Consider the following 26,263-nt stretch of genomic DNA (forward strand, 5'->3'; position numbering starts at 1 on the left):
TTGAAGGATGACAGTCTGATCTCTCCATTGAATAATTATGTTTTCCTCTTATGACTATAACACAATCTGTGTGGTGTTCTGGGGCATCAAATGAGCATCCTTTTCACCGTTAACAATATACCCAAGGGTTATAACTCTAGTTGACAGTCTTTGCGTAATTTAGGGTTTATAAAATTAGGTTTTTCTATTTTCATTAGCTTCATTCTTCAAAAGTATAATCTTTCTTTATTAACCAGGTTCTTTGGTTACCTTTAAATTCAGTTACTATTAGAAAGTTAGGACAAATGCTTAATTTCACTTTAATTACCAATTTCTTTGTAAGAGATTGTTTTAATAGCTGTCTCATACAGTGATAAAAAGCATTTTCTGGTGTTCTCCTTTTTAAGCATCTTTCTGTACTTAGAGATTTTCATTGATTCAATAGGGCTAAAATACATTACCATCATTGTTCTTTTTCTTGCTTAAATTTTTACAGCATTGGTCGATGGGAGTGCTTTCAGACTGGCTCCCGAGTTCTTTTGACACATCTTCAATAATCTTTGAAAGTGTCCTTTTTTCTGGCTCAACAGGAAGAGCAGGCTCACCTTGTATATTCCAATGAAAGATTTGCAATTAGCCTTTTCTCTCTGGAGCTTTGATTCCTTTTAGTATAAAATAGTATTAAGAGAATCTGGTATGGATGCTAGGGGTATAGATGACTTCTTGTTAAGTCAGAAAGTGCCCGTTAGAGAACATTTTAAGTTGCCATGTACTCTTCTAAAATTTCATTAGGATTCATTGTTAGAAATTTAATAGCACACTCACAGAATTTATTTCAGTGCTAATAGACTAGGTCTAGAAATTTCTTGCTTTTTAGAGTGAAAGTGTGTTTCGTATACAGCATTATTTAAAATAGAGACCTTCTAAAAGGATTGCTTTCTTGACTATGTGATGCATTAGTTATTGCTGTATAACAGATCAACCCAAAACTTAACAGCTTAAAACAACAAACATTATCTCTCACAATTTCTGAGGGTCAGGAATCCAGAGTGGCTTATCTGGGTGGTTCTAGCTAAGGGTTTCTTGTGAGGTTGAGTCAGTAGTTGGTTGGGGCTACAGTCATCTGAAGGCTTGACTGGCCTGGATCATTTTTACTTAGTTCACTTCGTGTGGCTTTTGCAAGAAGCCTCAGTTCCTCACTGGCTGTTGGCCTAGAAGGCCTTAGTTTCTCATCACATGGACCTCTGCAGAGGGCTGCTCACAGCTTGGTTGCTGGCTTCCTTTAGAGTGAATGATCCAAGAGAGACTGGAGTGAATGTGTCATAGTGGAAGCCAGCTATCTTTAATAACCTAATATCAGAAATGACCTAATATCAGAAATGATAGAACATCACTCTGCCATATTCTGTTGGTCATGCAGACTAATTGTGGCACAACATGGGAAGTGGCTACACAGGGTGTTAATACCAGGAGGCAGGGACTGTTATGAACCATCTTGGAGGCTGGCTGTCACCTACAATGAACTTTAATATTCATTTCATTTAATCCCTAGATCTTTCTTCATCAGAAGTTCAAAGAGAAAGACTAGGCAACTTTATCATGTAAAAATAACAGCAATTAAAGAATAATAAGTCTCCCTGTCAAATAAATTATTTTAAAGATCTTAGTGAGAATTGTAAGGAAATTGCCTTATTTAATTATAATTCAGTTGCCTTATTAAATTGCCTTGTTTAATGACACAATATATCCTGGGTAGCTGGAGCAGGAGTTAGGTAGAAATATTAATTTGATATATTCTGTTAAAGTGTATCTTTTAGCAATTGAAACATCTTAGCAAGTAGCTTTTTCTTTATGTGTTTGTTTTACATTGTTTATTTTTTATTGGTATATATTTTCCTTTTTTTTTTTTTTTTTTGGCCGTGTATTGTGCGGCATGTGGGATCTTAGTTCCCCACCAGGGATTGAACCTGTGCCCCCTGCAGTGGAAGCACTGAGTCTTAACCACTGGACCGTCAGGGAAGTCCCATATTGGTATATATTTTATACTGCAAAATATATTTGAATGCCATGAAAGAGTATGCTGTCTTTTTTATTTATCAGCTTTGGTTTATAAATGATTGCCTAGAAAAGTGCAAAAAGATATTAGTCATTCCATTATATTATGATTGTTCGTTGTGTTCTTAATGACATTTTGTGATACTCGTTCCTTAATATTAGAAGTAGAAAGCAGGATTATAAAATAGCTCCTGTTTGTTCAAACTGAAGGATGTAGGTATACTAGAAAATTCAAGAAAATTTCAGGAAATAGCACTGTGCATATAGTAGTGGGGGGAAATCAGAGGCAGATGACTCCCTTTGATCAGACTTATCACCAAAATGGGCTAACCTGAGTCCAGTCTTCATGTGTAAACAATATAGAAATTGCTCTTGGTCCCCACTGATCTTCTCATCTACAAATACATCGTTGAGAATCACTTTCAGTGGACACATGTTTATATTTGAAAAGCAAAGAAAATATATCTGATTAAAAGTCTATACTAGGGGCTTCCCTGGTGGCGCAGTGGTTGAGAATCTGCCTGCCAATGCAGGGGACACGGGTTCGAGCCCTGGTCTGGGAAGATCCCACATGCCGCGGAGCGACTGGGCCCGTGAGCCACAATTACTGAGCCTGCGCGGCTGGAGCCTGTGCTCCGCAACAAGAGAGGCCGCGATAGTGAGAGGCCCGCGCACCGCGATGAAGAATGGCCCCCACTTGCCGCAACTGGAGAAAGCCCTCACACAGAAACGAAGACCCAACACAGCCATAAATAAATAAATAAAATATAAAAAAAAAAAAAAAAAAAAAAAGTCTATACTAAGTTTAATCTTTGGCCAAAAAAGGGTAACTGTGCACATCGGTGATCCATAAAAGGGTAAGATGCAAGGAATGCACATGTCCCAGAGTTAAAAAAAATAATGGTAACACATGGTGCTGGGTCTGTAATAATGATATTGGTATACTCTGGATGCTTGTGGAAGTATAAAGTTTTTCAATTTTAGATGTCAGTTTTTCCCAGGAATTTCATTGTATTCCAAGGAATAATTCAAAAAATAATTTTGAATTATTTAATTATTATTAATAATTTAATAATTCAAATAATTCAAAAAAGAAGGAAAGAGTTCACTGCTTCAACTTATTTATTATAGTATTATTTGTAATAATATGAAAAATTAGAAAACAACCTAAATATAAGGGAATGGTTAGGTAAATTGTAATATTTCAATGCAAGGGAACATATAGCCATTAGAAGTTATACTGATATTGCATAGGTGTTTTTCAACTTTCACACATTATACATTGGATTGACATGCCAAGCTGTTTTTCACGTCTAATCTAAATCAATGTTTCTCAAACTTCAGTTATATATATTTAAAACTTAATAATCATGGATTCCGTGTGTTGATTTAAGTAATTTGAATGGTAATGCTACTTAAATATAAAGCATTAAACTATGTTTTTAAGCTCCTTATGTATTGAAACCAATTTACTAATAAAGTAACAAACCAGTAAAATATTAACTAAAAACTTTAATGTGAAAAATTATATTTTGCTAACGCCAAATTTCTACTTTCTGTGTATGACAAACCTACACAGTTAGGTACCGTGAGATGACTCGTTTCTCATCATGTTGCTCTGTTCAGTCCATTATGAAATCTCTTTTTTTTTCTTTTACCACAGTGATCAGTACATCATTCTGTTTTTACTTGGCAATACATCATTTAGTATTAAGACCATCTCATTTTTTTTCTGATTAGCCCAAGCTAATTGAAGTAGTACTGTGTTACCAACTGGATTGTTAACACAAACATGGAAGTGAGTCCTGAAATCTTTTTGGCAGTAGTGAGTTACAAAGTGGTCATCCAAGTGATTCAGGTTATGTTTATACTATGATGTGTTTAAAATGAAAACACAAAAACTCAGAGTTAGCTGATCTCTGGGAATGTATCCATAGATACAGTTGATAAAAGTAGTTATTATTTGAATTGCTGGTTTGTGCTGCTGTCTGCTAGACTCTGCCGCTGGGGAGAAAAAGTGAGTCTCGTTGGATTTTCTCACATCCCACTATTAGCCTTCTGGTTCTCACTACCACCAGGCATGGATGGTGTGGGGAAGAGCAAGAGTAGCACAGGTGTTCAGGACTGTGGCCGTGAGGAGGTGTGTTCACGTGTAGAGAATAACTGGCAGAGACCCTACTCAGTTTTTGCTGCAGTGACTAGAGAAGATTTCCTTCATCCCTTCTCCAGACAGTGCTTCTGGTGCAGAGTTTTATAGGTTTCACTGCACTACGCTGTGCGTTGGGTCGGGGTAGTGAGTGAGTCTTTGGAATGAGGATTGCCAGGTTCACCTTCCCAATCCTAGGCTGATAGAGTGGTTGACAGAGTCCTGACTGGAGAATAGACATCTTCTCCTTCGTGCTTCCTGACTTATGACATGTTAACATCTTGTTTTGTCTTTTAGAAAGCTAACTTTCACAACAATTTTTCATAAATAATATTGTATGAAAGTAAGTGGCCTTTAGAATACATGATGTTCACTAAATGGTATTGCAGCAATCAAATCTGGAAAAGAAATACTTACTGCACACATAGTAAAATAAATTCCAATTGGATTAAAGAATTAAAAGTTAACAATGAAACCAATGATCACTATACAAAAACATTGGTTCCTATTTTTAAAAACTGTTTTTAATAGGTAAAGTCAGAAACAATGTAAGTGTATAACAATAGGAACTGGTTAGATTATGATAAACCTGTACAGTTATGTGCCATGACCATTCAATATTCTTGAAGTATATTGACATATATACTATGGAAAGATGCTCATAATATATTGTTAAGTAAAAATAGTTCATTACAGAGTTATAAAAGAGATAAGATCTAATACTGTTTACTAGGTTCTGGACACTGTACTAAGTTTTTTCCAGCTTTTTCATTTGATCTTCATGTTTTTAATTTATGTATATATATTCAATTACATATACATTCATAGAACACAGGTTATTTTCTAATACTTTTTAGAAATTTTATTGAGATGTAATTGGCATAGAATAAACTTGTACATATTTAAAATGTAGAAGTTGATAATTTTAGACATTTAGACACACTTGTGAAACCATCAACAAAATCAGTATAATACACATTATCACACCCAAAAGTTTTCTTGTGCTTCTTGGTAATCTCTCCCTCTTTCCTCTTCTTACCCCACCTCTACTGCTGTTCCACTGTCTTCAGGAAACCAGTGATCTGCTTTCTGTCACTATAAATTAGTTTGCATTTTCTAGAATTTATATAAATGGAGTCATATAGCATATACTTTTTCGGTTTTTTTTTTCCTCCACTCAGCATAATTATTTTGAGATTCATGTATGTTGGGTGTATCAATAGTTATTTCTTTTTATTGCTGAGTAGTATCCTATTGTATGGCTATACCACATTAAAAAAATTTTTTTTTAATTTATTTTATTTTTTTGGCCGTGCTGCATGGCTTGTGGGATCCTAGATCCCCAGCCAGGGATTGAACCTGCGCCCTCGGCAATGAAAGCACGGAGTCCCAAACCACTGGACCACCAGGGAATTCCCTATATCACAATTTGACTGAACTAAATTACACACAAGAATGTTTGTCTCCATTAGGAGAATTATGCAGCAATTTTCATGAAGTTTTTTAAGCAATAGCACCTTAGTTTTTTGTGTGGGAAATAGCCATTGGGTTTATGAGATCCAGATTTAATTATTATTGGGAAGGGAGTCCATTGCGGTGTGAGGATATGCATAGGAGACAACAGGCTCTCAATGAAAACTGATAGAGGAGAAACTTAGGATGTGCCTGCAAAGACATCGTGTTTGATTGTGGAGATTTTCAAAGCTCTCTAGATCTATCACATAAAGGACTACTGTAATGTTAATTCTGGGTAACCTGCTGATTGAAAAAAGTATTAAACTAGATATCAGAAGATATGCATTGTAATCCTAGTTGTGTCACCTACTAGCTATATGACTTCATTAACTCATCACCTCTCTGAACTTCGTATTCCTTTTATATAAGGGTTAGTATAAGAACTGTGGATCTGCCAGGCCTGCTAGTTACGTAGTGCACATTGTGCTCTAGAGAGGGATAGCCATCTTGTTAAAGGAAGGGAGGGTAGGGGGCTGAACTCCAGTGTACTCTGCAGCAAGCTGTGTGTTGTAGCATGAGGCTGTATCTGCCCAGAGCAGGGATGCCTTTTTCAACTTCTCACAGAGGCCCATCTATTCATCAAGCAGACACAGCAGCACTAAGTCTTCCTGGGTAGGAGGTAAGGTAAGGGTGAAACACTATTAATCTGTTCAAAGATGCTGTATAGGTAATGGTGGCTTTGTCCATGCCTACCTCACAGGATGTGGAGAACAGTGTGTGAAAGTGCCTTGAAAAGTATAGTGTTACACAAATATAATGTCTTGCTATTTTGCTGTTCATCTGTGGTTCATTTTAGGGTAGATACGACAAGAATTGAATACTCCATTCCTTTAAGAGAAAACTGGGCACTACCATATTTTGCATGCCAAGTTGCTGCACTTACAGGCTATTTAAAAAGCAACTTAAATTCTTATGGAGAGGTAAGATACAAATTTATTTGTCACAATTCTGATGTATTGCAAATGTGGTACATAATTTTAAAGCTATTCATATTAAGAGTTAAATTATATTCAGTGAAACCTGGTTACTACACAGTAAAGGATATAGTTAGGTAGTCTTGTTATAACAGTTATTCTGTAATCTGATTGACAGTAAATTATATTTATGAGAAAGGAGGTGTTATATTGTTTTAGTACAGTTACTTGACAAATATATGAAGAATATCTTATTTTGAAAATTAATGTCTCGTTATTTTACCATTTCTCTCACTTCTGGAACATTGATGGCCTTTAATCATCACAAGTTGAAGAATATTAATGAAGATATAAAGAGTGACTACAAGGGACAACAGTGGTAGCACTGCATATTTTGTTTGCCCGTATGTTTTCTGTGACTGAGGTGTAGGTAAGCTAGTGAGCTTCAGGAGACTATCCTGGATAGTTTAGATTCTTACTGTTGTTGTGCTGTTGTTGTTGTTGCCATAAGCCCTTTCAGCAGTCAAGTGAAGCTTAGAGACTCTGTCTCAGAATAATGATTTTAAATGCATTAAATAAAATAAACGTGATTATAAAATGCAACCAATTACACTGAAATTGACTTAAATGTAGCAATCCTTTGACAGTCTGTCTGCCTGTCTTAGGTTAAGAATTCCTGGCTAGAAAAAGGGACTGTAGGGACCTGGTTGGCCAGGAAATTGTATTTACTTATGGTTCCTTTTTGAAATCTCTGAAAAATGTTCTTTCCTCCTTTCAGTGACGTCAGATGTCCTGAGCATAGCAAACTTTATTTCATTTTTTATAACACTAGTATTTCCTTTTTTATCTAAAATAATAACACATTTCAGATTTGTAATTTTCCTTTTGTTGGTTTTGTATAAACAGCTTTCTGAGAAAGAATATTTTCTGTAATAGGGAGTCTTTGAGTGTTTTCCTGTTATATTGTGCAGCCTTCTCTTAGGGAAGAATAGTTCTTCAATTTTTGAATAAAAGTGTATATAATATAACAAAATGAACTGCCTAAGCTTCTTTGTATTTACCATTATTTTGAATTAATATGAAAGTTTTGTTGCCAAAAAAAAGGTTTATCAAACATTTATTTTATTTTACTTTTGGCCATACCGCCCAGCACGTGGGATTTTAGTTCCCCGACCAGGGATCGAACCCGTGCCTCTTGCAGTGGAAGCGTGGAGTCCTAACCACTGGACCTCCAGGGAATTCCCTTTCAAATATCTTTTTAATAAAACCATTATTCTTATTTATTTTAAAAGAAGGAGTTTTGGAAAAGGTAGAATGAAATGTAAACTTATTTTTTCCCTTCTATACTATATTTTATATTTTTCTGAAAAACTTTTTTTATTGCCATGTTATGTATTCTTTCCAGTATTTTTTAAATTCTAACTTTTTTAAATTAAAGTAATACAGGGGCTTCCCTGGTGGTGCAGTGGTTAAGAATCCGCCTGCCAATGCAGGAGACACAGGTTCAATCCCTGGTCTGGGAAGATCCCACATGCCGTGGAGCAGCTAAGCCCATGCACCACAACTACTGAGCCCACGCGCCACAACTCCTGGAGCCTGCACACCTAGAGCCCGTGCTCCGCAACAAGAGAAGCCACCACATTGAGAAGCCTGCACAGCACAACAAAGAGTAGCCCCCACTCGCTGCAACTAGACAAAAAGCCTGTGTGCAGCAACGAAGACCCAACATAGCCAAAAATAAAATATATAAATAAATAAATTTTTTTTAAAGTAATACATCTACATTGTACAGATGGTAAAAAAAAAATTCAGTCAGTGCAAATGGATAGATATACAGTGAAAAGTATATTTCTGTTCAGTTTACTATTGTTTACCAAGGACCTGGTGCTTTTTGAAGGGATCCAAGAATAGCTTATACCCCTATTTTAGTTTATACTTTGTTTCTCCTTTTTTATTTAACCACAATTATTTTTCTCTATTTTGAAAGTATTCCATAATATTCTCCCTTCTTCCCTCCCTTCCTCTTTCTCTTTTTTTCCTCTCTTCGTATTAAGGTAAAGGAGGAAAATGTCCTTATCAGTTATTTGATTATTTATAACTAACCACTCATCTGATACTCAAGAGTACACAGCAAGGGCAAAATATCTATGCAAATATTAAAGGGTAACAATACTAAGGATTCTATAAAAACATGGTAGTAAAAAAAGCAGGTTTACTCTATTCTTAGCCCTTCAGCTTAAAACTCAATTTTTTAAAAAGCAAAACTGCTCTTTCTGCCTCTGCTGCCGCCATGGTGCCCGTGAAAAAGCTTGTGGCACAGGGTGGGCAAAAAAAAGAAGTAGGTCCTAAAGTTTACTCTTGACTATACCCATTCTGTAGAAGATGAAGTCACGGATGCTGCCAATTTTGAGCAGTTTCTTCAGGAGAGAAAGTGAAGGTTTGTACCTGAATTAATAGTATTGTATCAGCATCAATTTCCTGGTTTTGACAGTGTATAATGGTCGCGTAAGATATTGTCGTTGAGGGAAGCTGGGTGAGGCAGTCCATGGGAATTCTTTTTTTATTTTATTTTTTTCTTTTGTGGCTGTGTTGGGTCTTTGTTGCTGTGCGCGGGCTTTCTCTAGTTGAGGCGAGAGGGGGCTACTCTTGATTGCGGTGTGCCGGCTTCTCATTGCGGTGGCTTCTCTTGTTATGGAGCACAGGCTCAAGGCGTGCGGGCTTCAGTAGTTGTGCCTCGCGGGCTCTAGAGCGCAGGCTCAGTAGTTGTGGCGCGTGGGCTTAGTTGCTCCGTGGCATGTGGGATCTTCCCAGACCAGGGATCGAACCTGTGTCTCCTGCATTGGCAGGCGGATTCTTAACTACCGCACCACCGGGGAAGTCCCATGGGAATTCTTTGTACTGTTTTTGCAACTTCATGTGAACTAATTCAAACTAAATATATATATGTATTTTTTATTATAACATTTTTACATGCATTCCTTTTCTGGAGGGAAGGGTGTATAATTGTATGAATTTTTATCATGTGTAATTTCAAGTAACCATTACCATAATCAAGATGTGTATGTATATATACACACACACTATACGTCACTTATGTTACCCCTTAATAGTCATATCTTTCCCTCAGCCCTAACCTCTGGCAACCGTAGATTTGTTCTCTATCACTGTAATTTTGTCACTTTGAAAGGTTATGTAAATGGAATTCTGTAGTATGTTATCCTTCAAGATTGACTTTTTTCATAAAGCCTAATGCCATAAACATCTATCCAAGTTGATGTTGCATGTACCAGTAGTTTGCTCCTTTTTGTTACTGAGTAGTTGTATAGCAACATGGATATTTTAATCATATATTTTGTACTTTGCTTTCCACTCTTGAGACTAGATCTCATGGTCCCAGTTGCATCAGGATATCCAAGATCAGATCTTTTGTGCAGTTACCTGGAGCCATCCAGAGATATCTGTGGTTGATTACTGAAACCCATTTAATGTTACTTAAGTAATGTATATAAAAAAGCTGACAATAAAGGCATAGTTGAAAATGAAGTGAGAAAGGTAAGGGGTAGACAAGAGTGCATAGAATTTTGAAAATGTCCAGAGAAAGGAGAAACTTAGGTCATTTTCCAGATTGTGTTTAACATGTGTTTCTATTATTATTATTATTATTATTTTTAATTTGGTGGCACCGCACGGCATGCGGGATCTTAGTTCCCTGACCAGGGGTCCAGCTTGGGCCCTGCCAGTGAAAGCGCCGAGTCCTAACCGCTGGACCGCCGGGGAATTCCCTCTATCATATTTTCACTGCATGTTCTTAGAGTAGTTTGAGAATAAACCTTTGGAATTGGCAATTTGTTTCATTATACTGTAGCTTTTCCCTAGCATCCCCAAAGTAATCTCTAAGTGGCCAGTAGGTTACTTAAGCTGGATCTAGATCTGACCCTTCATTGATTTCTGGAGCTGGTTTTTCTGAGGATAATGGTTTTAGGCCTGGTTATTACAGTTCTGTTGTTCCACATTGGAAGATTTCCAGAACACTTTCTCTTACAGCTATGGTGATAGATAGAGCAGAAGCTTATGTCTTCTATCAGTGCTGAGCCCTTCTGGGCCTTGCCCTTGATATTTGATCAACTGGTGGAATTTTTCCATCTCTTACATTTTGTTATCTGGTCTTAATCTTATTCAGGATGCTGAAAAATTCTTACATCTGCTGATGGTCTGAGGTATCTCTGACTCTGGAATTTATCATTGAGTATAGTCAGCTGAGTCTGAAAGATTTAGTTTTAGAGAACACAGTTCTTATCTTAGGTTTCTTGACTTGACTGTTATTGTCCTTTCATTGTTCTTATCAGAAGCAATTCTTTTGACACTATGGCTGATGGAGGAATTAGGAATAAAAAGGTAGGTCCCTAGAAGAAGTTGAGACTGTTGCTAGAAATATGCTAAGACTTGGTTTCTCACTAAGGGATCACTTGGAAGATGACATTTGGAAGGACAGAATAGATTTTAGCCAGGCATATTTCAGGCAAGGGCAGTGAAATCCTTGTGTTTAGTATTTTAGCAGATGAAAACAACTGAGAGTTTTATATGGTTGACAGTATAAACTTTGGGAAAAGGTAAGGCCACACTGTGCTGAAAGGAAATGAGAAAAGAAATGGACTTTTTTCCATGGGGTGTGGAATAGGCTGAGACATAAATAGACTAATCACATGGAAGCTCTTAGGAAAATATGAAGCACCAGGGAGTGAAAATATTATAGAGTGAAAGGAGTTACTTCCACTGTAACTAAAGCCCAGCAGTCAAGTCTAGTAAAAGGCACCATTTAAAAATATTTATTCCTTTATCTCTTTTGGGGTGAAAGAAAATTGTACTGAATTTTCTTTTTTTCTATGTCTTCCTGAAGTTCTCAGTATAATGTTGAACATTGAAGGGCAAGTGGTTGATTTCTCTCTAGAGTGCTTGATTTAAGATCTTATTGTTTATGTAAGGATTTAATAATTATGTGATTTAAAAACAAAGTTTCAAAAATTGTATAGCCTTAAAGTGGAACCCGTAACAGAGCTGCAAAATTTGAGGTAACAACCTCATAGATTTTTATAGTAATGAAGCTGTTGATATTTAGTTTCTTTCTTTGTTTTCCCTAGAGGTTTTGCTACTTGTTGATGAGTGCTTCAACTTACACATTTATGATGATGTGGGAGTACAGCCACTATCTCTTGTTTCTTCAAGCAATATCTCTCTTCTTGCTAGATAGTTTTTCACTGGAGCAAAGTGACAAGGTATTATGGCATTTCAAAATTATGATTTTAAATCTAGAGAATAAATGTCTTTATAGGGTTGTATAAAACCATTTAGCTTTTAAGCTTAATTTGAAATGTTTTAATAGACTCTGACTTATACTTATACTCAAAATGTTGCTAAACTCATTCTCCCCTAGTCCTTTTAGAAGCACTTTGAAATTCCCTTAAACATGGTCTGCTTGACCAAAGTCACCCCTGTGCTTCCTCTCTATTTCTAGCCATTTCTTCATCTTCCCTTTCTGTTTCTTTAAAAAAAGAAAAAAGTGAAATATAGGAATGTACAAAAGAGTATATGTATGCTGTATATACAGTGTATAGAAAATATATGAGTATTTGAACACCCAGGCCAAGATATGGAGCATATGAATACTAGAAGCCCCTTTTTCTCAGTCACATCCTGCTCCCTCCCCATCAGAGGCTGACTGTCCTGAATTTTGTTAATCCTTTCCTTCTTTTTCTTTGTTTTTTTTGCCACCTATCTATGTATTCCTAAAACTATGTTGTCAAATAATGTATTGTTTACTTTTGCCTGATTTCCTTCTGAGATTCATCCCTGGTGATGTACAGAGCTATATTTCATTCATTTTTATTTATTGATGTATTCTATTGCTGATGAACATTTCAGGTTTTTTCCAGTTTATTGTTCATATGACCAATGCTGCTATAACCATTTTTATACATGTCACCTGGCACAGAAGTGCAAGATTTTTCTAGAATATATAGTGGAATTACAAGTCAAATTCATAGTGGAGTTACAAGTCAAAGGATGTGTACGTATTCAATCTAACTAAAGATATCAAGCCTTTCCCCAGAATGGTTATATCAATTTATACTTCAGTCAGCAGTAAAGGTTCCCATAAACATTTTGTTCCTTTGTTTCTTTATCTTTTTCTCTTTTGCCCTCTTTTATCTTTTTTTCTTTATTTATAAACATGTATTAAGTATTCAATATGTTGTCTAAGCCAGAAATTTGGGAATCTTCTCGCTCTTCTCTTCCTTTTCTTCAGATGGTCCAGAATTCTGATGAGTACCAACATTTAGGTTATTTCAATAGAGAGAATTTAATATAAACAATCATTAACTAAGTATAAAGTTGTTAACTTGTTAAATGAAAAGGTAATAAGTACCTGAAAGTATTATAGAGGCAGCAACTTCAGGAAGCAGCTACCACCCCTAGAGCTGAGGGCTGAAAGGAAGAATTTGGAATTATTAACACGTAGAAGCTTAGAGGAGGGAAACCTGTGGAGCTGTAACAGACTTCTGAGGAAGGGCCACTACTCAGCTTTGCTGGTATCTCTGAACTGGGAAGAAGGGCTCTGTGGAAATGGGACCCAGACTTCTGAGAATGGTACTCTGGCCAGCTGATTCTGCCATCTCTGGGGTAAGAAGATGTGATAAAGCTCGTTCTTCAAGTGTTAGGAAAACTGCAGCTGCATCCAGCTGCCTTAACAGGAAGGAATTACTCTGTTGGAGTGAAGAAGCATTGCTGAGGTGATCCTCCCAGGAACTGCAGGCTGCAGTAAGGAACACGCCCCTGCTCTCTCCTCCAACCTTATTATCTCTCTCTAGCATGGATTGGCAGAGATTAATAGGGAACCAAATGAAAAAGCAGAAATGTAGATTGAAGAAGCCGGCCCCAGCATTACGAGGCCAGGATAGAGGGATAGGTTTGGAGCTAAGAGAACCAGCAGCCAAAATGAAAAAATAGACCATTACCAGAACCCAGAAGATCCCAGAATGCCCTCCCTTGTCATTGCTTCAGCCTCCCGACAGTGAGGTATCTTTTTAAAAAATGGCTCTGGCCTTTTAGGGATTTTTTTTCTTTCGGTTTTTTTTTGTTTTAACTTTTAACACTCTGCCTTTTGATTCCTCCCCCTCCCCCCAACTAGTGTCTATATTTTGTCTTAGTTCTCCCCTTTCTAAAAAGAATTTATTTTATGATAGATTAAATTATTATACTATTGAATTTTAGAAAAGAAATATAGTAAGACATAACTTTCCTGGGAGATCTTCTATTAGGAAATTGAATTTAACTTTCTTATTGTCACTGTTAAATGGACCAAGTGCAAAATACTTTTCTCTGGTGCTACATTTCATGGGAGTATATTTTCACTGGGTAGGTTTTGGGAACTGCTGCTAACGGTTATGATTTTTGATTTATGCAGCTCGATGTTGCATAGATGGACAAGACAAACCAAGTGAAATTAAGTCAGAGCCTGGGATTAAAGAAGGTTCTTCCAGTCTAATTTAGACATCCATGGTTTCAAAGCTTTTTACTTCGTTTGCGGAGAGTTCTTTCTAAAAAGGAAGTGATAAATTAGTTACATTCCATGGCATTAAAACTACGAATTGAATGGTTGTAAATATAATACTGTCCAAAATTATAGTAGAGCATTTACTTTATAATTGTAGTCAAATCTTATCTAATGAAAAGATGTACAATAAAATTCATTTTATTCTCATTCATTTTATTTTTGTCCCAACAGGTTCATGAAGTTTATAAAATCTATATATTTTCTCTCTTTCTGGGATATTTACTGCAGTTTGAGAATTCAGCTTTATTGGTATCTCCTTTATTAAGTTTTGTAATAGCCTTAATGCTTGCTAAGTGCCTTCAGGTAATTAGAATTGCCTTTTTATCATTCTTGGGGTGAATTTTTAAATTGTTAATTTTTTTAAACCTCACTTCTTTGTTCATATAATTTTCCCCCCTGCATAGCTGAATGTGAAGAAAGGAACTTTCGTGGCTAAAATAATGAAAGTGATTAATTTTTACTTGGTGTGTACTCTGACAGTGACATTGAATATTATAATGAAGGTAAGTAACTCTGTGTTTGAGATTCATGTGGTAGAGCAAATTGAATAATGAAATATACTGGGCTAAATTTTAACTAGAATAATGGGATAGCAAAGTAATAGAGTTTGTGCAGTAACGTTTTTAGTTGAACAATAATCATACCTAGTATATTAGGTGAGAAAATAGGATTCTGAGTCTTTCCTATAGAAATACTTTTAAAAAATTACACTTTATTTTTCATTTAATTTAAAATGTCATCATTACCCAATTAACACTAAGTAGTATATGGAATAAATTCAGATGAGTAAAAGACATTCAAAAGAGTGGGTAAGTTATTTAAGCCAGGTGGGATAAGGTTAAAATCTTACTACCCCATTATAGTTTTATGCTTAACTATAAGGTAATGTGATTGACTATGCCAATAAATCTCCTTGCTTCATAGTTACATCATGTATTTTTAATTCATATTTTTTGTTTTGTAGTCTTGCTGTGTTTTCTAGTTCTAGTATTGGACTGAAGCATATTGCTATAAACTTAGCTAATAGTTCTTTGTTGTAACTAGTGTTTTTCTCCTTCAGATGTTTGTCCCACACAAAGAAAATGGACATATGCTGAAATTCCTTGAAGTAAAATTTGGACTAAATATGACTAAGTAAGTTTTAGATTATGTAAGTTTACCTAACTCTATACCACTTAGAAGATAAAGAGCAAAAATAATCAAAGGAGGGAGTATACACCTAATTACATACCACTTAGAAAATAATTTGGGATATTACAATATCTAGAAGAAATAAGACATTAATACTTTTCTCATTTGAAAAATAATCTCATTTAAGTCTTTTAAAATTAGATATACTTAAACCTCAATAGCATCACAGTATGTTGAGGCTACTTTCCTTGATGAGGAATGATGATACAATCTAAGGTCAGAATAAATTAAAGATTTAAAATGAATAAAGAACCAAGGAAATTTTAACCACTAACCAGCAAAATGTTATATTACAAAGAGTATGGGTGTAAATCAACTATAGTTCAATTAAAAAAAGAAAAAAGTTCATGATATACTCCAAATCTATACTTAAAAAAAAAAAAAGGGCATAGGCATTAAAAATGGGGTGGTCAGTAAGACATTTCTTTCATAGCAAAGAATCTTACCTTTGGTCATAATAGTGGATTGGACCAGAAGCTGACTTTTTAAATTCAAAAATAGTGTTGTACCTTTTGTTTGTTGGTTAAATGCATTTTTTAAATCTAAAATGAAATAAATGATTTTATGTACTGATAGAGTCCATTTGCATAACAGAAAATATATATTCACCTATATATATCTCTAGTTCATATAGTAGACCGTAGAATCTTATAATCATTTGCTGGGATTCCATGGGATTTTAGATACTGTGAATGAAATTTTATGTTGTGATATATCAGTTAACCAAGTGTTTGACATGGCTTAAACACTGGAGAAATCTTCTGAAGTGTAAATCGTATATGGCTATCTACTAAGATAAAAGGATCCTTTAAGAGGCCATGTGCTTCATAAAGGTAGGGACCATGTCTTTTTCAGGTGTATTTGTAGGCCTGACACTCAGTAGGCAACTAGTAAAAGTTGGTTGCAGACCTCCATAATTGATGGCCTTTTCACTGACTTTCTCTTTAACCTTGGAAGACTCTAGAATGAGCCTAGCATTAAGGTCTGCTTTTGTCCAGTGTTTCTTAGTTGATGTTATATAGTGCGCCTTTGTTCCTCATGTCAGGTACTAGGCTTCCAAGGTAATATACTGAGTATTTTAAGATTAAAACTTATTAATCTTGTCCTTAAGAATATTGCCAGCTCATTAGATAGTTTTTTGTTTTGTTTTGTTTTTTGTTTTTTTAAATCTTTTTTTTTTTTTTTTTAGTTAATTTATTTATTTAATTTTGGCTGTGTTGGGTCTTCATTTCTGTGCGAGAGCTTTCTCTAGTTGCGGCAAGCAGGGGCCACTCTTCATCGCGGTGCGCGGGCCTCTCATTGTCGCAGCCTCTCTTGTTGCGGAGCACAAGCTCCAGACGCGCAGGCTCAGTAGTTGTGGCTCACGGGCCTAGTTGCTCCGCGGCATGTGGGATCTTCCCAGACCAGGGCTTGAACCCGTGTCCCCTGCATTAGCAGGCAGATTCTCAACCACTGCACCACCAGGGAAGCCCCATTAGATAGTTTTTATACAATTAATGTCATGGGTGGTATAAATAATAAGTGCCTTATGCGCAAATGTGCCAGTTGGATATCAGGATTTGTAATTCACCAGAATTTCAGGAAACATTTCTGTTGAGACGGACTTCTAAGAATCAGTAAAGAAGTGTTAATAAATATTTATTTAATGTGCAAGGTACTGGGCCAGGTACTCTGGGGGATACAAAAATGACTGCAATCTAACACATAGCAGATTGCGTTAAGCACTATAATAAAGGGATAATTAAATTACCATGGGAATATGGGGAAGGAAGGATTGAGACTGGGGTTATGGAAAGAATATCATTAAATTGGAATTTGAATTAGACCTTATAGAATTAGTTACTTTAGTAGGCAGATTTTTTTTAAAAGTGCTTTCGTCCTAGGTACAAAATATTTTGATGGCAGCCTCTTTGATACAGTTGTATAGCTGTTTGGCACATTGTGAAACTTTGACCTTTTAGTTTAAACCCAGTGATTTATGAAGCATTCTCAGTCTATCCATGAGCACTCCTGAACATCATTCCATCGCTTACCTCCTCCCCCAGGGCTAGGAATTTCAGGATTAAATGGAGGTTGAAGATGGATTGGGAGTGAGAATGCAGATAAATCTACGTATAACTAGGAGGCTTGTTGATTATATTTAGTGTGGGTTAAAAAAAAAAAGTTTATCCGGGCTCTTATAGCCCAAAAAACTTACATTTCAAATTTTACGATTTCTGTCTTAATAATTAGATACCTCTTTTTAAAATGGGTCCTAGTCGAGTTACATTTATCAATATAAAACAGGGCTGTCCAATAACAATATGACATTAGTTGCATACCTAATTTTCTAGTAGTTGCATTAAAAAAAGTAAAAAGAAACAAGTGAATTGAATTTCAATAACGTACTTTATTTAATCCAACATATTAAAAATATTATTTTAATGTGTAAGCAATATAAAATGATTGAGATATATTTTGTATTTTTTAAATTCCTTTTCTCATGCTTTTTTTATCTTTGAAGTCCAGCGTGTATTTTGTGCTTTAAAGACTATCTCCATTTGCACTGGCCACATTTCATGTGCTATTAGCTACATGTAGCTAGTGGCTATCATACTGGACAGTGCTTTTAGAGGTTAGACAGTTGAATTTTTTTGTTATCTTCCAGGTAAAAATAGAAAGTAAAACTCCCCTAAAACTGTATTGGGTTCTAGAGATGGTCACATTGCTGGATCATAAAAAAGTAGTAGTTTTAAATTTATTAGGGCAGTTTGTTGAGGAGGGTTACTAATGCTATTATTTTCATTTATAAAGGGTATGACCTTGCTGTTGTAAGTTAATGGATTTAGGAAATGTGTTTAGTTTTGTCTTAGTTTTTACTGAGATGAAAAAAATAATTTTAAGTTCAGTACTTTAAAACATCTGTGATTTTAATATCATGCTTTTGTTTTCTGTAGGAATTTTACAATGAATTGGCTCCTATGTCAAGAATCCCTTCAGGCACCATCTCAAGAATTTTTTTTGCGATTGACACAGTCTTCTTTATTACCTTTCTATATTTTAGTGTTAATTACTTGTTTTCTTTCTATGATTCAAGTTATTTTTAGGAGAATTAAGTAAGTACCTGGGAGAACCAATCATATTCCTAACTAATAAATTATGGAAATATATAAAACTTATTTTTAATATCCTTCCAATATTTGTGTGTTTTAGAGTTTCTAATTGAATTCTCTCTTTATCAGTGTGTAAAATATCATTATAAGTTAACTAGATAAAATTCAAATTTAAGCTTATACATCTAAATATGTAATATCCATATTTATTTATTTAAGCAGTGCCGGGTTTTAGTTGCAGCACATGGAATCCTTAGCTGCGGCATGCGGACTTCTTAGTTGCGGCATGCATGCGGGATCTAGTTCCCTGAGCAGGGATCGAACCCAGCCCCCCAGCATTGGGAGTGTGGAGTCTTACCCACCGGACCACTAGGGAAGTCCCTGTAATGTCCATTTTTAATGCAGGAATAATATTTAAATAATCAGTTAAACTTTTACAGACTCATTCACTATTTTACTCAGATTTTTTACTTACTGTAAGCATAATTTTTTCTACTTACATGAAACTAGTAGTATAAGTGATTTTAAATTATAAGGTTTGACTATTTAAAAATATTTTTATCAAGCTTGAAAGGAGGTTGTGTGTAGTATCTTAATTTTGAGAACTTAGTAATTCAAATTATTATTTAACTATATTGATTTAGCAATCACTAGTTTAGTGATAATTCATCTTAGAAAAGGAACCTGTGTATCTTTTTTATTATATTTCCTGAACTTTCATGTTTAGTCTTTATTGAGGCAATTGTCTTCAAGTTTCAAAAGCCATTTTCAAAGACTTGGAGGTATGTAAGTTAGGTATTTGACCAGAAGAATATACTTTCACATTTTAAGAACTACCTGTATTTTTTTTATGAAGATATTAAAGATCTTTGATTTTTCAAATAAATATTTTCGAAGTAGTAAAAAACACATTTCTTTCAGTAGTGGTAAGTCCCTGAAAGAAACTGTTACGCTTGAAGATGGACAAATTGGAGAAAGGCCAGAAATAATTTATCACGTGATTCACACTATTTTATTGGGCTCTCTTGCAATGATTATAGAAGGGTAAGTGTATATTTGAGCCATTTGTTTTTACAAAGAATTGTCCTTTCTAATGGTAGTTAGTGGATACTTTCAAGAACACATTTATAAAACACTATAAAAACTCAAAAAAACCTTAATCTAACTGGAGTTTAGAGAGGTGTTTATAGTACAATGAACCGATATTTACTTATTAATTTATGTGTTCAAAAACTATTGAATGTTTTCCAAGGGCCAGGCATTGTGCTAGGTGCTGGGGGTACAGTGGTGGACAAGAATCTCTAACCTTATGTAACTTATGGTCTAATGAAGGTGACAGATGCTAACCACACAAAAATAAAATTATAACTTTGATAAGCAAAGGAGAGGTAAATGGTGTTATGAGGGTGAGGGTTCAGTATACCCTTTTCTTTGAGGTTTGACTCAGATGAGAAATAAGACATAGGAGTATAAAATGGTTCTGAGCACCCAGTTTCAAAGTGGGGAGGAGGTTTCTTCATACCAACAAACAATTCTCTGGACACCAGTTGGGTATCCTACAATTCAACTCAATTTTGACACTATCTGCCAGAAGTACCGTCAGAATCCACAGGCTTGGGTTCAGTCCAGCAAGACTCCCCTGCTACCTCTTCAGACAACCAGTTACAAATCCAGGTTGTCACCTGTGTTTCTGGTGAACTGGCTATAGATCAGAGGTTCCCAAGACACCCTCCTCAGGTTTGATTAATTTGATAGAGCAGCTCACAGAACTCAGAGAAACATTTTACTTGCTAGATTACTGGTTTATTATCAAAGGATATAAATCAGGAACAGCCACATGGAAGAGGTTCATAGGGCAAGGTATGGGGAAAGGGCTGGAGCTCCCATGCTCTCTCCAGGAGAGAGAAATCCCTACATGTTCACCAACCGGGAAGCTCTCTGAACCCTGTACTTTTGGGGTTTTATGGAGGCTTCATTACATAGGCACGATTGATTAAATCATTGGCCATTGGTGATTGAACTCAGCCTCCAGCCTCTCCCCTCCCCAGAGGCCTAGGGGGTAGGACTGAAGGTTCCAGCCCTCCTCTCATCGCCTGGTTGGCTCCACTGGCAGCCAGTCCCCATTCTTAGCTGCTTTCTGAAAGTCACCTCATTAACATAATAAAAGATACATTTAAGCTCTCAGCACTTAGGAAATTCCAAGGGTTTTGGGTGTTGTGAGCCAGAAACCCGTGGTCAAAAACCAAATATATATGAGAAATATATTTTGGTCATCTGAATGGTTCTGATTCTGATAAAAGTTGCATTGGAGAACTCTTTTTTATGTGTGACCAAAAGGCCTTTGAATATCTTCCACCCCAAACTGAGTGTAGTCCTTAAATTTCAGGCCTTCCCTCGTGAATGGCCAGAGCCTTGGTAAGCCTGCTGCACCTATATACACCCATGCTGCAAAAGGAAGATCCAAAATGTAAAAGCCTATAAGTGTTGGTTGAGCATGCTCAACTGTGTGTCACCTCACACTCACAGATCAGATAAATTGCTGCCACGAGGAGGAGCAGTTAAGGCTCTGAAATATAGGCAGGGGGATGAAAGCAGGGAGAGGTGAAGAGTATTGATATAGTATAAGATTTAAGTTTCCTTTAATTACGAATACAGATACAGAATCACAGTCATTTTAGCAGTACCCGTGGTGCTTTCACCAGCACGAAGCATAGTTATTTTCTCATTGTATTGGTTTTTTACAGGTATCTTGACTATTGTTTATATACATCACTACTTCAAAATTATAGTAATTATTAGACCTGCATTTAATGTATTAATAAACAAGTACAAATATTGCTGTATTACAAATACAAATTTTATTATTTGATATCAGTATTTCAGTATAATTGGTTTCCTTTGTAAGCCCATGTATTTTATGCATTTAGAAATGTTTTCTTATAAGGGGTCCACAGACTTTATCAGACTGCCAAACCCATGACTAGGGGGTATCTCTATGGAAACTTGAAGTGAGAATAAGGTTCACTCTAATAGTTAGCAATCCATAGTGCCTAAATAGGATGAAGAAGTGTATTAATCCATGAATATTTTAAGTGATTCAGGGTTTGAGTCTCATCTTGTTGCCTTGTAGTACTAGAATTTTGGAGCATGGTTTACCTTTTTCCCCTCCTTCCCCAGTTTTATTTCTCTCTGAAAAAGAACTTTTTGTTATTCCCACCATTCTTCATTGTTGGATCTGCCATTTTAAGTTCAAGATCCCTTTTTTGAACATGTAATCTGCATTATTCTATCATTGGTCCTTAATTCTCTAATTTACTCACTAGACCTCTAACACATGATCATCTATTCATGCAGATAACTTGCATGGTCCCCTAGGAGGTGCCCGGCACTCTACCAGGTAGGCAGTAGGGATTAGAGAGATAATGAAATCTAGTCTTTTTGAATCTTTTCAAAGAGTTCCTATTCTAGATAAGTAAACCAAGAGCTAGAACAAAGTAAAATACTATGAGAAAGGTATACAGAGGGTGCTTTGGTCATCCAGAGGAGAGGTACTAACTCACTTGTGGAAGGTAGGTAGGGGAAATCAGCTTAAGGGAGATTTTCTAAACAGGGCCACAGTCTTGAGAGATAGAGATTGGCCAGGCTGTCAGTTTTCTCATGTGCCTGTGTGTGTGTGTATGTGTGTGTGCGTGTATAATAATCTGGGAAAAAGAAGTATTTTTTGGGAACCAATACTATGGGATGAATGTGAGGGAAATAGCGAGACACGTCTGGAAAAATAAGCAGGGAACAGATCAAGTGTTTTAAGCAGAAATTTGACATCATCAACTTTACTTTTTTAGGGAAAATCTGTCTGGCAGCAATGATTGAGAAAGGTTTGAGGAAAACAAGATTAGAGGAAGATAAACCAGTGAAGAAGGTATCATAGTAGAATCTAGAAGTGAGTAGCAATGGAGATGGAGTAAAGGGGCCAAAACTAAGATATTTGGGAATTGGAAACTAAATAAGGAGTAGCAGGGACTGTGGTGGAGGGATCCTAGGAAGAGTTGCAATTCAGAAGCCAAAGGAAGAGTTTTTAAAGGATATGATCAGAGAGAAAAGACAGTGAGGAAAGAGAGATGAGTGTAGACTTCAAGAAGTCTGGCTATAAAGGGAATCAGAGGCTAAGGCAGCAACTAGAGAGGGGTGCAGTTTTACCAGGAGGGAGAAACTTGTGTGCATTATGGAATGGAAACACTGAGATTGTTCTGCAAACTCTGGCTGGAACTCTAATCATTTAGGGAAGTAGTAGGAGAAAAAACTGAAAAGGTATGTCAGGACCATATTTTAGAGGGCCCTGAAAACCATTTGGGTGAGTTTTCATTTATTTCTGTAGGTATTGGGAAACTAAAGATTTTTGAACAGAACATGTCTTCTCATAGTTATGTTTGAAAAGGATTCATCTGGCATTTGGTTGAATTGGAAGAGAATTTAAAAGTTGAGATGTTAATTAGCTGGCTATTGAAATAAAATGGTAAGGAGGGGTTGGATACGAAGAAATCAGTGGATTGGCACAATGGTGCAATGTCTAGAGCAGAGAGCTTGTGTTCCAAGGGATGTCATATACATGTAGTTCAATGTGAGTAGTCTGTCCTGGAGTTATAAAGCAGACTCTAGTATTGTTTCTGGCTGACTGGAAAAATAGGTTTGGTATTTTCTGAAATGGGGAAGTTATTGGTTGGAGGAGATACTGGTTAACCAGAGGAAACGAATGCAGTTCCTCTGTCTTAGCAACATGTATTCTATATACATCCAACTACTTCTCTCAAAGCCTGATTCAGTATTCATTGTTTTAAACCTTAAGTACATTCTCAAATTGGTCCTTTTGCTTTCATATCACCCTAGACCTTATATAAAATTTTTTATACTTATTTTCTAATTGTTTCCCATGTGTTCAGTTTTATTCCATCTTAATAAAGCCCTCCTTGAGGGCTGTAGCCATGTCTTGTTTTTCTTTTTTCCTCTCTAGTACTTTGGTCACCCTGAAGTGTATGATCAATAAATTTTTATTAGATGAATGTTACTTTGTTTTCCCCATTTCATAGCTCTGCTCTTTTATAAAACCAAAATAGTTCACATTTATACTCTGGCCTCATATTCTTCTAGTCTCTTTTGAGTTTGTCATCAAAGAATATATCTTAGAAGGATCTTATTGTTTCCTTAGTCTTAACTACAAAAGTTATCTTCTGAGCTGTTATTTTTCCTTGATAATCTGTGTGAAGCAATGACATCCACAAATTTTTCTAAACTCTTCCTCTTCTGTCTTCAGCTTTTACCATCACCTAGGGTGATGGGTTTCTTTTGTTTCCTCTACAAGTTACAACTTAAAGTAAGGTCCTGCCTTTTATTTGCACAAGTTCATTTTTCTGTACACCTGGATTTTTAATCTTTTTAAGTTAAGGGCCCCAATTTTTCAATCCTGTTTTTAAAAAATTAATCTCAAAAGTAATAATGCAGATTGTGTAACAAACCCAAATAATATAGATATGTATGAAGTAAAAAATGAAAATCCTTCCGTCCCAGTCCTCAGAGGTCACAACTGTCAGCAATATCTTTTCAGATGTTATTTTTTGGCTATACTGCATATATGTACATTAGGAAAAAAAACACCCAAAAACTAGGGTAACAGTATACATAAAATTTTGCAGTTTGCTTTTTTGTTTTTCATAAGGATTTATTATTTAATCAGTGCCTGTTGAAGGATAGTTAGGTTTCTTTTTTTTTTTGCAATTAAAACAACATACTGCAGTTAAAACCCCACATGTATATCTTTATACATTTATGCTAATATATCTGTAGGCTAGATTACTAGAAATGGGATTGTCTTGGGGTATTTAGAATTTTTATAGGTTCTGCCAAATTGCCTTCTGAAAAAGTATAACAGTTTATATTCTCTCCAACAGTACAATTTTACTACACCTCATCTATATTAATGTCTTATTTTATCCTCATTTTAGTAACCCACATGTCTCTTGATTATTTAAGAAGTGAGTAACAATATGTTGCTGAAAATTAGAGGCTAAGCTTTTTCATTCTCCTTCAACATTGTGGTATTTTCATGAGTATTAGGAAAGAACTCAAAAGAGAAATCACATAATGATGATGTTTATAAGATAGCTCATGTATGACTCTTTTTGTCTTTTCCAGCTTGAAATACCTCTGGACTCCTTATGTGTGCATGTTAGCAGCATTTGGTGTATGTTCTCCTGAACTTTGGATGACACTTTTCAAGTGGCTTCGATTACGAACTGTACACCCAGTATTGTTGGTGAGTCATTGTTATTTTGTGTTAAGTTCTTGTTTCTCTTTGAATTATATAAATGGGAACCACATGAATACAATTAAAATAGCATGAGTAGGGCTTCCCTGGTGGTGCAGTGGTTAAGAATCCTCCTGCCAATGCAGGGGACACGGGTTCGAGCCCTGGACCGGGAAGGTCTCACATGCTGTGGAGCAACTAAGCCCGTGCACCACAACTACTGAGCCTGCGCTCTAGAGCCCATGAGCCACAACTACTGAGCCTGCATGCCACAACTACTGAAGCACACAAGCCACAACTACTGAGCCCACCTGCTGCAACTACTGAAGCCTGCGCGCCTAGAGCCCGTGCTCCGCAACTGGAGAAGCCACCGTAATGAGAAGCCCGCGCACCACAACTAAGAGTAGCCCCCACTCACCCGCGTGAAAGAGAAAGCCTGCGTGCACCAGTGAAGACCCAACACAGCCAAAAATAAATAAATTAAATAAATAAATTTATGAAAAATAATAGCATGAGTAAATCGCATTATGATTTATAGGTAGAAAAAAAGATTCTATGGAAAACATTTTTTAATAATTTCTGATTGTAAAAGTAGTGTGTTTCAATGCAGACTACTTAAAAAATAGAAGGTAAAAATATAAGTGAATCAACGTGAGAGGCTTTCAAAAATTAATTTTGATAATATTTTTCTCAGTTTGATTTAGAACTATGGTATGTTTTCAGTGAGAATGGAACATTTACACTGTGCCCGCTATGTGTAATGTGCTTGCAATAAAAAGATAAATAAAACATGATTAGGGGAATTCCCTGGCAGTCCAGTGGTTAGGACTCTGCGCCTCCACTGCAGGGGGGCACAGGTTCGATCCCTGGTTGGGGAACTAAGATCCTGCATGCCCTGTGGTGCGGCCAAAAAAAAAAAAAAGAGAAAACAAAGAGATTAATTTCATCAGGTGGATTACAGTCTCCCAGTCATAAAAACAGATAAGAAGTGTTGATAGGGTGCTGTTGGAACAGAGAAGGGCTAATTAATTCAGTTTTTTTAGGGATTACCTTTTATTCCGTTTGATGTATTCAAAGGGAATAAAAACAGAGGTAAAGAAAAAGCACAATATATTTAGTTTTGTTGGCACATAAAATGTGAGGTAAGAGTGGTCAAGAAATGAGACTGGAGAGGTCTAGGAGGGTAAGGTCATCGAGGCCTTTGAGTGTCCTGTCGTGCTTGGTGTTATCCCGCAGGCAGTAGGAAGACATTGACATGTTTATGCAAGGGCGGGAGAGAGTCAGCCTTACATTTTCTCGCAGCTCACCCTCATAGTTTTGTGAAGGATAGGCTTAAGGGTGAAAGACTGGAATCAGGAAGGGGGCTGTCACCCAGGTACAGGCCATGGAGGATGGAAACGATAAAAACTTCAATTGTTTTGAGAGCTCACTATGTGTCAGGTACTGTTTGAAGCATTTCATATG

At 36.1% G+C, this 26,263-nt stretch overlaps 1 protein-coding gene across 1 annotated transcript in view; it reads left to right on the top strand.

The window, feature by feature from the left end:
* Nucleotides 1-26,263, top strand: part of DPY19L4 (dpy-19 like 4) — a 57,642-nt gene that overhangs the window by 20,738 nt on the left and 10,641 nt on the right. The window contains exons 7-14 of the mRNA XM_068525649.1: nt 6,492-6,615; nt 11,748-11,882; nt 14,390-14,521; nt 14,623-14,721; nt 15,279-15,352; nt 18,346-18,504; nt 19,426-19,545; nt 24,688-24,808. Of these exons, the coding sequence (XP_068381750.1) occupies nt 6,492-6,615; nt 11,748-11,882; nt 14,390-14,521; nt 14,623-14,721; nt 15,279-15,352; nt 18,346-18,504; nt 19,426-19,545; nt 24,688-24,808 (964 nt within the window). The remainder of the gene's footprint in view (nt 1-6,491; nt 6,616-11,747; nt 11,883-14,389; nt 14,522-14,622; nt 14,722-15,278; nt 15,353-18,345; nt 18,505-19,425; nt 19,546-24,687; nt 24,809-26,263) is intronic.

Source organism: Eschrichtius robustus, chromosome 17 (genome assembly GCF_028021215.1).
Source record: "Eschrichtius robustus isolate mEscRob2 chromosome 17, mEscRob2.pri, whole genome shotgun sequence".
Lineage (NCBI taxonomy): Eukaryota > Metazoa > Chordata > Mammalia > Artiodactyla > Eschrichtiidae > Eschrichtius > Eschrichtius robustus.